Source organism: Neocloeon triangulifer, unplaced genomic scaffold, assembly GCF_031216515.1.
Source record: "Neocloeon triangulifer isolate White Clay Creek 2 clone unplaced genomic scaffold, ASM3121651v1 ptg000011l, whole genome shotgun sequence".
NCBI classification, from domain to species: domain Eukaryota; kingdom Metazoa; phylum Arthropoda; class Insecta; order Ephemeroptera; family Baetidae; genus Neocloeon; species Neocloeon triangulifer.
In genome coordinates, this window is record NW_026775553.1 from 924,453 (window position 1) to 936,488 (window position 12,036).

Below are 12,036 nucleotides of genomic sequence, written 5' to 3' on the forward strand. Positions count from 1 at the left end.
AATACAATTTGTTAATTTTTTTTATTTTTTTGAACAAATGAACACCTCAAGTTCCAAAAGGTTCCACAAAAACAACTGCGAGAATAGAAATTCTTTTCTTGTGAGAAATAAAAAAGTTGCAAAATTTCATATATTCAATATTAGAAGAAGTTGTGCTTTGCAAAATTGGACTCTTCTCCAAGGAAGACGCGGCCTAGGCCAGAATTTTCGCCATTCGCATCACATCTATAAGCTCCACGCATGCGCAAAATATCTGTTGTGCTCATGTTGACCGCGTTTCCAATTTTATTCGTGATTTCCTCCGGCATCGGATTCTTCAAATGGATAAAATTTCGTCACGTTTTTAAGAAAAAACATTTCCGTATACCACAAGGACAAGCGTCGGTCTTCCTCCAATGCCGAATCCGGTCAAAAAGTACTGCATCAGGCTGTTGAAGTCGTACTGAAATCGAGGGTAGGCTTTGGTCCGCGGTTGCTTGTCAAAATTGTTCTCCTTTCCTTTCTCGATGTTTTCCCATTGAACCTCAACGTACATGTCCCTGTCATATCTTTTGAAAGAAAAATCATAATTAATAGAAATTGAAAATAAAATCAAGATTAATAAAACCTATTTTGCTCATGGTCAAATCCCATCGCGTGCATCATTTCGTGAATGATTGTTGATGTCTGAGGGAATAATTTTAATAAATTGGCACATTTGATCATCGTTTGATATCATTTACATCACCAAAGCAACCCGAAGCCAAGTTTAAGTCTTGCTTCGTTCCCTGGTAATTGCCAGTGGCCCAGCATCCTTCTTCATTATTTTTGATATTCACATAAGCCGTTTCAGAAGTTTTTGCAACAAATTTCATGCACGTCGCATTCTGGATTTCTCCAAATCCTTTTTGGATGATCGCCTTCTCGGCGTCGGCTGTGGTTGGAAAATTAATTATTTGTTACTGAATTACAAAAGAAAATTAAAATACTGAAGTTGTTGGCTGAATCGTATTCCCAGTAAACAATGCCGTTGGGCCACTTGAGCTTGGGCGACACGATTGTGTACTGCCCAGAAACCTTTTTGCCTGGCGGTGCCCGATTGTCGTAAGGGGAAAAGGGCAGCTTAAAATGTTGCAGGTAAGATTTGCCTGCATTTTTAAAAATTACAAGGTTCATCTAATATTGAGAATGTGAAACGAACCAAAAACTGCTTCCGCGAAGAGAAGAAACACAATTAATAAGGAAGTCTTGCCCATCGTCAGGTGTGAACGAATCACGAGTTCTGAGTAAAAGGACGCGCCGCTGCTTTTATATACCACGTCTCCCTCCACACTCTTATTTTTAATTGCTGATGACAATCTTTGTCACCAATTCTCGCCAGGTGCTCCACTATTGTAATTATTTCTTATTCCAAAAAAATTCTCAATTTTAGTTTTAAAGCAATAACGTTAATCCACATCAACCACATCAACCAAATGGAAAAGAAAATAATTATATATATTTTGTTTTAAACTTGTTCAAAGCCTAATACTAAATTTTCTGATATGAAAATTCTGATAAAAAAATTGCTCCTTATGAATGGAAGGTTTTGGAATTAAAATAAAGTGTCGATTTAAGTGTCGAGTCCAAACATAATTTTAATGAAGTACAATTTTTTTTCCATGCAAAGAAACACACAAAATCAAAATTTAGAGTTTGATATAACTTTATATTTAAACGTTGGGGAAGAAAAATATTCCCTTTGCGGTGTTCGAGTAGATTTTTCCATCGCAGTACTGGAAATTCTTCATTGTCTCGCTGCATTTATTTTCTTGAAAATAAAATCTTTTTTTTCAGTTTCTTTGTAAATTTTTTTTACTAAAACTCACTTGTATCGTAAACCGCCTGCTTAGGACACATCTAAAATATTTGAATTCATAAATTAATTAAAATCAATTATGAAAATAAATTTGAACCAAAAATACCCAAATTATTTCACTCTGAAGCATTTGCATCATAATAATTGGAAGTAAGTTGACGTTTCCTGTTGGACAAACAACCTTCTCAAAGTTGTCCTCGACGACTTAAATTCAGAAGCATGATTTAATAGAAACTTTTTCAGGTAATTTATTAATACTGTCTGTAAATTGATAAGCTGTGTTGTAATCAGAGTTCATTGGGTCCAAAATTGTGTTCATGATGTTTCCCCAAGTTGTGTTTGGCGCGTTCGTTGACAGGAATGCTTTTAGATTTTGAATATTGATCGATCCAGACGAATTCTATTTGCACAGATAAATTAATAAAAATATACAATATATTTTCTTCAACAAAAAATTACAACAAAATCGTTGGCGCCAAAGATGCAGTTGACCACGGTCTGCAAAAGTTTTCAAGTAAAAAATAATTAAGAGTAAATATTAAACTCACAGCTGGTGTGCAAATGGTTGACACTAAATTTTGATCATATAAGAATATTTAAAAATACAAAAATTATTGTAATTCGTAACGGTATGACTTGGATTTGTCGTCGATGAAGTTTTTGATGTCTTTGGATTGCAGATTATTAAGCTGATATGTATTGACCCAATTCATCATGGCGGCAGTTGCTTTGCATGCTTGTGCACCCTGGATTTTGGAAAGTGGCAAAAGTTCTCCGTACGGCTGGCTGCAGCAAGTTTTCGGAATTGTCTGATTTGTCGCAAAAATTAGGAAAAATCTTTCAACAAAGATGGATTTGTCACCGAAAAATCCAAACTGGAGCAGTCCGTTGCGGAATCATTCTGACCGTTGACCATCGCGCAAAGGGCAGCGAAAATCTTCAATAAAAATGTTTGCAAATATAGAGAAAACTCGGATTTGCAATATTACCGCTGTTTTCAGGAGGATCGAAGTCATTTCAAGGCTTGTTAAAAATCAACTGGCTGAATTTCATGCAGCCAGCAGTTTTTCCTGTTTTTATTTTTTTTTCTTATCATAATTTAAATGTTCTGTGGGAAGTGGACATGTACGTCAACGAAATTATAATAATTACACTCGACTCTTCTGACCTAAATTACGCCTTTTTACTTCCACGGCAAAGAAGGTTTGGCAATTGGTGCGTAATTATTGCTTTCACGTATTCTTTATTGCGGGTGTAATTTAAGAAAATGCGACTGTTTGACGAACATGGTGACACGTGCATTTAATTGCACTGTGGCTATTGGCTTTTTGAAAAATTCTTTCTGCGTGTTTAGTCGAAATTTAACTCATAAAGTATAGTTTTTTACTGATCATCGATATTCATTTTTCAACATAATTTTGTCATTTTGTGTCTATTTTATATTTTGCAATTACTTAATAAAACACTCTAATAATTGAACAATTTAATAAAAAAAAAAATGATGTTTCTGAGACACATGATTTATTTATTATTCTCGTCGTTGAAAACCGAATCAAATTATGTAAAATAGGAAACAAATTGTTTCAATAGAAGTTGTGCTTGGCGAATTTCGACTCCTTTTCCCACGACAAAGCTCTGCTTTTTCCTGATCCTTCGCCATTAGAGTTACATTTGTACGCCGATTGCATTCGGAGGACGTCAGAGGTGCTCATTTTTGTCGCTTTTCCAATTTCATTCTCGTTCAGGGATGAATTTTTGAACTAAATTATTTATCAGTGCAAATTAAATGGATAATTAAAAATAAATAATACCGTCAAGATCATCGATGGCCGCCCGCCAATTCCAAATCCGTCCAGTGTATATTGCATGACGCTATTAAAATCATAATCGTACCGGGGATAAGCTTTGGTCCTTGGATATTTGGCGAAATTTCCTTCCATTCCTGTCATAATATTTTCCCACTGAACTTCCACGTATATGTCTCGATCATATCTTGAAATATTGTTAATTCATCTTTTTTTTTTTAAATTTTATGAAGTAAAAACCTTGTTTGCTCATGTTGAAATCCAAATGAGTGCATCACTTCATGAATGAATGTCGACGTCTAGCGGATTTACCGAAATAAAATTTACTGAATTTAATTAATTAGCCATTTTTATACGTCAGCGTAGCAATCGCTTGCCAAGTTCAAAGCCTGCTTCGTGCCTTGGTAGCCTGCAGTGGCCCAACAACCTGAGGCCGTATTTTGAATGCTTATATAAGCAGTTTCAGACGTTCTTGCCACAAACTTGATGCAAGTCACGCTTTGAATTTGCTGCATTCCTTTTGTGATGATCGCCTTTTGCGCATCGGCTGCATAATTTTGAATTGTACATTACAACAAAAAAAGTATAGTATATTTATTAATTTATTGACTGAAAGTGCTTGCGGAATCGTATTCCCAGTAGACGACTCCGTTGGGCCATTTCAGTTTCGGCGACACTTCCGTGTACAAACTGGAAATCTGACCGTCGGGGCCACGCATGTCATTTGGCGAAATCAAGGACAGCGGCTTTCTGAATTTTTTGCGCGGCTTCGAGTTTGTACCTTGATAGATTTTGCGTTAATGAACTATTTTTTTACTCTTGATGAATCATTCTCACCACTTCCTTGTCCTATGAGAACCAGGATGGCAACGCATAGGAACCAAAACACGTGCGTCCTCCTCATGGTTGATTAAGTGGAGCTCTGCCGGTTTGCTTGTTTCTGGCCTCGTTTTTGTATTTGATAAGCAAAAAAGTGTTAAAAACATGGCAGCGGCAATAATTATACCTTTGAGAAAAAACGGGAAACGCGTCACATTTAAAATTAATTTTTTTTTTACAATTTTCCAAGAGACAAAAGACCTCCTATTTGTTTGTATAGTGAATTAAAATTAAACAATTTGGCCACCAATTTTTTTTTTAAGAGATGTAAATTTAAAAATTTATAATATTTGGCAAAATTGATTTATTTGAATTTTATAGCTTCGTATTTTGGTAATAAAAATCATAGGAAGAAATCATAGCTTAATCATTTCACTGGATTTGCCTCTTTAAGATCCATTTTTACGTTGTATACCGTATTTGCATCAGTTTTTAAAAGTTTCAAATCGAGATAAACTTTAAGGATTTTTTTATATAACATGATTAGCTGTAATTTTTTGGCAATTTTGATTTGCGAAAAGGAAATAACGAAAAGAGCAGAATCACAATTAAGAGAATAAACAGCGCGGCTTGGCAGCTCCATTTGAGAGTAAAGACGTGTTGATGTCTCTGCTTTATGATGTCATTTGCACGCCTCGCTGTAGTAATAATAATAATACCGCACTCGTCGCTTCACAATCACAACTCGTGGCGCGCATCATTCGCCTCGTAACTAATGATGGACGCCAGATTTGACGCCGAGTAAATTCTCTAATTTTATGTGCTGGCCGTCGTAAATAACACGCGCAACGGAGCTTAATTATTTCTCCTCTGACATTTTGTCATTTTATCAGGACTTTATGGTGGAAATATTATCATTATGCTTCAGCTATGCCTACTTTTGCTATTTTAGTGCAAAAATTATTTTCTTTTCAATAAGCTCATCAAATATTCGCTCTCAAAAAAAGATTGATTAAATTGTTAACAAAAAATTTTGATCTCTTAAAAAAATTTGACAAAAAATAATTCAAAAATATTTTCACCTCTGTTTAATCAAAATTTAATTGATGTTTAAATTGCACAAATAATTGAAAAAGCTATTTACAGAAACTTAGTTGACGGAATTTCATGCTTTAATTAATATTTTATTTGATTTAGCGCATTATAATTCTTGTTCGCATGAAAGCTTATCTCTCATTTGGTTTTACTCACACATTTGGTCCAGCGTGCGTACAGATAATAGCAGGGCTGGCCATTTGTTTGGCCACTCACGTAATATGACCTCAATGTCGGATCAATATAGCCGCTGCAGCCCGCAGACGAGTAAAGAGGCAGGTGCGCCCTTGACGCCGTTCACGCGTGAAATTACGCCCGAGATCAACTTCAACAACTCTTGCTTTACACAAAAGCTCTTCATGAAATAATTTCGTATGAAATCAAGAGAACGATCGCTTTAATTATGTTTTCCGCTTATTTGTATAACATGTGCACCAGAAGGCATAAATCGACTATTGAAAATCAGTTTGAGTTTTGGAATGTACTATCTGTTGAAAAAATATTTGAATTAAATTTATTGTGTCTGAAGTATTTTGATGATAATCACGGAGTACCTCGAATCCATCCTTACAACACGAGAACAATACAATTAGAGCCAGTTATAGAACCAATGAAAGAAAACAAATATTTCAATAGAACGTCTGAATGTATATTGCCACGCTTGTGGAATAAATTGCCACCAGAGTTAAAAAACTTGCAAAATAAAAATGAAGTGAAAACTAAATTGAAAGTATGGATGTTAAAGCAAAATGATAATGTAGAATAAAATGCACTGTAAAAATTCAAATGTGAAAGAACTAAGAGCTTCTACGTGAAGCAATTAGTCTGATAAGCACCAGCCGATAATTTCTTCGGAAATTGGCTGGACTTGTAATTAAATAAATGAAATAAATAAACTAAAAAATAAAAAAAAAATTAAAAAATTATAATATGCAAGGTTAAATTATATTTAATGCGACTTATTCTTTTGTATGCCTTCATTTGTCAAAATTTCAATACATCTTAGTCCTGAACTATTTCGATATAACTTTTTTCTTAAATTTAATTTATTTTCTTTGATCCAATTTAAGAAGATTTTCAATTTAATTAAAATAAGTACAAAAGATATTGAAAAAATTGGTAAAAAAATAGCTTATTATAATTAAAACCTTGATCTTTTTCTGTTTATTTGTTTAAAAAATAATTTTCATTCTTTCACGTCGCACTTCATGCTGAAAAAACAGGAAACAATAGCTGCACTTGAGCTCAACTTCTGCGATTTGCATTATTTTTGCGCGGCTGCATTATTTTGAGCTTGGAATTTAATTTTCCCGCAATTGAATGCAGCCCAGTTGGCACATTGAAAAAGGGTGCACTTAAAATCCTAACGCATTCGCGGAAAAAAGGTCTCGTAAGTGCAAGTGCAGCTGAGGAGTTTGCGCCATTAATGATGTTCATTTCGTCATCTGCTGTTCCCAAAGCAACGCCGCATTATGGGCTGGATTTATTCAAGTGAGCAGCAAACACTTCAATCGATTCAGCCTGCACGCGTGCAAAATTCAGATTTTGAACCGAAGCTAAAAAAAGGGGATAATAATTAAAACTCGTGTGTTTTGTGAAATGTGTTTAGAAAAAAAACTATTTGAAAGATAACAAACAGGACTCTAAGCAAAATTTCGATGAAGACTTCTTACTCTAAATTAAAGCATTGAAGCAAATTTAATATGTATGTTTTACGCTCTGCAAAGATACACTCAATTTTTGCTCACATTCCATGGCTTGTAAAAACGACATGCGTAAGGGTTACTCTGAGCTTTGATTGCACATTTGGGCTCCCTTAAGTGCTGTTATTACTTTGCCTCCGCTTCGAACGTGATCTTGCAGCCGACCGAAATAACTTTTGCCAAAATAAACCACCGACCCACTTCCTCGGGGAGGGAAAATTAATTTTTCCTTTCCAAAAGTGGCACGTCTTTCTTTCTTTCTTTGTTTTGGATATTTACCCAAGCATTGCTCGCGATGAAAAATTCATTCCGCGAGCCGAAGAAAATGATTTCGGTGTTTGTCCACGATGCACTTCTTCTATCAAATCAGGTATTGCGGTGCGCTCGATGCTGTTAATGGCCAAGTTCGGAGATGTTTGCGGAGGTTGTGAGCCTTGAAAGAGCCGCACTTACCAAGATTAAAGAAGCTCGGGCGCGTTTCGGGCCCGCTTAAGACCGAGTTTAATGAAATTTCAAAGGATTAAGAAAGTGCAAAATATATAAATTCGAGGGAAAAGTGCGTGGGCAACGTGCTGAAAGTTGCCGATGCGTGAATAAATGAGCCGCGGTAAGAGCAAGAAAGACTTTTATTTCCTCTTTCTTTTTGTTGTGCTGTTACGGCCGCGACTTTCTTTCTTTTGCTGGTGCCGGGAAAAGTTTTTATTTTGGCCTGGCGCACCTACCTGGCCATTGTTATTATACGTTTCCATCTGGCGAGACGTTTTCCTCTTTGCCATGCACTCTGCGCTGTGCTTTTTGTGTTAAGGCGCTTTAAAAACTTTGCACCAACGGCATCCCCTTAACGACGCACCCGCCAACTCGACGCCAAGACTTTTAATTACACCCAATGGCAGTTGACGAGACTCGGACAAAAATAGAGTGTGGAAAAAAGGCAGAAAATGGGAAATGTAATTGCGAAAAATTACAGTAATTGCACATTATTCAATTTATAAATTGAAATCATTAATTTAAGGCGAGAATTTTCTATTAAAAATAGGCCCGATTGATTTTGATGGGAAATTTTTTCTTAATTATAGCATTGATTGGTAGAATTCATTTCCGGTGAGATATGAAATAATGAATTAATTTATTTGGGAAACTGAATTTTTTGAAAATTTTATAGTTTCTTATGGAAATTTTCAAAAGTATTTTCTTCCACAAAATTTTTGCTCGACCCAAATTGATACAATTTTGACCAAACTTTCATATCACTCCAATTAACACGGAAAAATAAAATCAATAGGTCAGTCAATATAAAAAATTTGATCTTGTGGGAAAAGGTTTAGAAGTTTTAATTTCAGTGTATATTTAATTTAATTTAAGCTCCTCTTTGAAAAGCAGAAAATTTTAATGTTTAGTAAATGTAATGTTAATTTAATTTCAGAATATTATATTTCTGATAAAATTGCTTTGAATGAATTTAATTATTAATTTTTCAAAGCTGTCCTTTTACTTTTGTTTGTTGACAGCAAAATTACCACGATTGCAAAAGCAATTTATGAGGATGATTAATTGAATTAGTTTGTCATTTTCAATATTGTTTGTTTGTAATTCATAGAAAATTTTATAAAATAGTTTTAGTAATTTTTTTGTTTAAACTGCACCAACAAGCTCGCAGATCAACCCATGAAAAGTCTTGAAATTCGTCATATCCATCTGCACTGCAGAGCAGCATTTGCTTGTCAGAGCCGATTTTTTTCTGCACGTGTTGAATTTCCAGCGTCATACACACGCCAAATATTTATATTTACTTTGCAATGCGCACATCGCCGGGTCACGCATTCTATTCTGCGTCACGTTCAGGTGAGTTTTCGGACGGCCATTTACGCCTCGATGCGCGCGACACACGGCTATAAAAAAAAATATATAAAAAAAACTGATATAATATTTTTTGCTAAAAGCCACTCGACAAAACTGGCAGAAAAGCCTTTTTCATTTTCCTAGCCGCGATTTTTGAAAATTCGAATTTATGCGGTGCAAATATGGCCGCTGGCAAAATTGGAGCATCTGCTATTGAAGCGCCCTTTGCATTAATCAAGATAATGACGCGCCAGTATAGGTGGCGAGGGCGAGAAACTGTGCCAGGAAAAAAGTAGCTAAATGGATTCGAGTGGCTTCAGGAATTTTCCAAGCTTCATTCACTTAAATTGAGAGCTGGAAAAGGAATGTATTATAATGGCTGGGAAAAGAGAAAACTTCATAAATGAACAAAAAATGCAAAATAATTATTTATACAAAAGGTGACTAACAATTTTAATTAAATAAGAAGCAAAACTAGAAAAATAATTACTAAAATAATATACTGTTTGAATTGGTTTTTCTTATAAATGAATTTGATGGAAACAGGAGCACAAATTAATTAATTGATCAAAATAAAATGTAACTTTCTAGCAAAAATTTACTATCGGGAAAAAAAGACAAGATTTACGATTATTATGCTTAAAAATTATCAAAACAATTTCCCTTGAGAACGTGAATGGAAGGTTAACAAGGCAAAGCACGTGCGTTGTCAGATGGAAAAGGAGGCGTGACAAGTTTTGCTCCCCATTGGGTTTCGTCTCACTTTAGGGCCGAATGGAGATTTTCGCAGCCCCCGTACAGCCGTGAAGCGAATCCAACTTGAAAAGCCTTGGACCAATTAAAAGTTGCAGCCCTCCGGATTTCAAAATATACAGAAAAAAAAGTAATCAGAAGAGCTGGAGCCGCGCCAGATTTGAATCATTAATTAGGGGAGCAAGAAAAAGGAGGAATTTTTTTCGTGCCGCTTCTCGCAGGTGCGGCGAATTAAGCAGGTAAGATGAATTATTAAATCGTAGAATGCAGCTGCGCTCGTTCGCTCGCTCGCTCGCCGCGATGATGCCCAAAGTTTGGCCGAGACAAAAGTGCCGGACGCATTAATTCAGCGAGAGAGTTGCAAAGAAGTGGCATTCATCAACACACTATCAGCAACAAACACTTTGGGCGCCGCCAAACGCTTGTCTTGCAAACTTTAATGGCTTTTCTCGCAAAAAGAAAGAAAAAAAAGTGTGGTAAAAAGTTTGACGCGCACTTTCGAATTGGCCGCGGAACTGAACCTCAACTTGCCACACATAAATCAACACTCAAGACAAATTGCAATTAAATTGATTTTAAACGCCAAGCTTTGTTAATGCTTCATTTTTTTTAAGTATTCAATTTCAAACTACTTTCTTTCATGTAAGAAAAAAAAAAAAGAAATGAAACGTTTTTGTTTTTGATAAGCAGCAGTGGAAATTTTTATAATTAAAAAATGTTATTTCAACTAAAACCATAATTCAAAAACAAATTTAATAAATCTAATTGTATTTTGGTAATAATATTAATTTTTGAAACATTTCTTTTTTTAATACGACAGTTCTTTGGAAACAGTGAAAAAATTTAAAGTTTTTTTCAGAGAATATGGAATAAGTTGACAATTGTGGATGAAACGCCTTAAAGGCATTTAATATCAAGAGCGAACAATGTTTTTTGATGAAAAAAACTAAAGTAACATATTTTTGTAAGCGGAAGGTTGGTTTTCATGATGCGAATATTTTGACGTTTGCTTGGAGGCGAAATGCAAAATAGGCTCAAGCGCGGAGGGGCAGGCACAAATCAATAGAACGCAGTTTACATTCTCTGGGGTGTTCCGTCAATGGCTTTATGATCCGACTCCTTTTTTATAAGCACAAACAAGAGCGGCTAGATTGAACTGCGAAGGACGCAAGACACGAGTATTGAAAACTTTCGTCGTCGTATCAAAAATCCTCTCTCTCAGGGGCTCGATTTTTATTCATCCACCCATCGAGGAAGGCGCCTTTTGCATCATATTAGACAAGTTCGTGTGTATCGAAAAGCCAGCAAGCCAGGAGAGCGAGCAGAGAGGGTGTATTAACTTGTATGTACTTGCTGGCCTGCTTTTTTCGCTTTCTCACGTGTGCGGGCAAAAGCAATTTATCATTTCTTTGTAAAATACTGGCCCATTGTGTGCATCTTATTTTTTATGATTTATATTTTGTAATTTCAATTTATTGAAATTTGTTACATTACTCTAATTTAATATAATTCAATGATTGGTTTCATTTACAAAAAGTTGCAATAGGAACTTCATTGAAAACAAAAATAACAGTTGGAAAATGACTTTTTAATAAGCAATGACCATAAGTTAATTATGTTACCTTCAATAAATCGTTTCGTTATAAAAATTCGTCCAATTTGAGTCCGATTTCAACAGTTTTAACTTTTAACAGTTTTTGTATATAAAATTTTGTTTCTATTTATCGTTGAATCTCTATTTATTAGTTTTTTTTTTAAATTTAAATTGGATTCAGTTCCATTTCAATTTGTTGCTAATTTTTAGCAAGCCGTAGAGAAATGATTTAAAAAAAAGAGTTGCTATAATTTAATCTGAGTTAATCTAGTAATTTGTTCTCTTTATTTAGAAATGCAGAATTTAATGTTTTAAAAATGAAAGTTGTAAGTGCAAGATGATGAATGGACCTGCGCAGATAGGAGTGGCGCCAAATGAAAACAAATGGACTGGAAGTGTCGGGGGACAAAACACTTGAGCCTGAGGAGGAGCGGCCGACAGCAGCTAATTGCCATCTTGGTTAATTAATTTTAATACAAAGCGACACTTGCAGTGCAAATTACTCAAGCGCGGATTCGAGGGAGGGAGCGAGCAAAATTCTCCTTCTTTAAGCGCGTCGAAATTGCTTCTTTTTTCGAATTTTCAGAGATG

General features: G+C 35.1%; 3 protein-coding genes across 3 annotated transcripts in view; 1 reads left to right on the plus strand and 2 right to left on the minus strand.

Annotated features, from left to right (window-relative positions):
• LOC132196163 (zwei Ig domain protein zig-8-like) overlaps positions 1-12,036 on the plus strand; it is an 81,365-nt gene that overhangs the window by 3,816 nt on the left and 65,513 nt on the right. The window lies entirely within an intron of this gene.
• Positions 71-4,569, minus strand: LOC132196153 (uncharacterized). The gene is made up of 18 exons (XM_059618620.1): positions 4,480-4,569; positions 4,253-4,423; positions 3,999-4,189; positions 3,883-3,941; positions 3,649-3,829; positions 3,437-3,597; positions 2,466-2,623; positions 2,386-2,408; positions 2,297-2,335; positions 2,096-2,237; positions 1,944-2,041; positions 1,848-1,878; positions 1,181-1,327; positions 969-1,127; positions 723-913; positions 608-666; positions 368-548; positions 71-314 (listed from the first exon to the last, which is right to left on the minus strand). The coding sequence occupies exons 1-18, from the start codon at positions 4,544-4,546 to the stop codon at positions 141-143; spliced, it is 2,232 nt and encodes a 743-aa protein (XP_059474603.1). The 5' UTR covers positions 4,547-4,569; the 3' UTR covers positions 71-140.
• LOC132196011 (uncharacterized) lies at positions 1,604-2,904 on the minus strand. The gene is made up of 9 exons (XM_059618373.1): positions 2,827-2,904; positions 2,700-2,774; positions 2,466-2,646; positions 2,386-2,408; positions 2,297-2,335; positions 2,096-2,237; positions 1,944-2,041; positions 1,848-1,878; positions 1,604-1,789 (listed from the first exon to the last, which is right to left on the minus strand). Exons 1-9 carry the CDS (start codon positions 2,851-2,853, stop codon positions 1,692-1,694), a joined length of 714 nt encoding a protein of 237 aa, XP_059474356.1. The 5' UTR covers positions 2,854-2,904; the 3' UTR covers positions 1,604-1,691.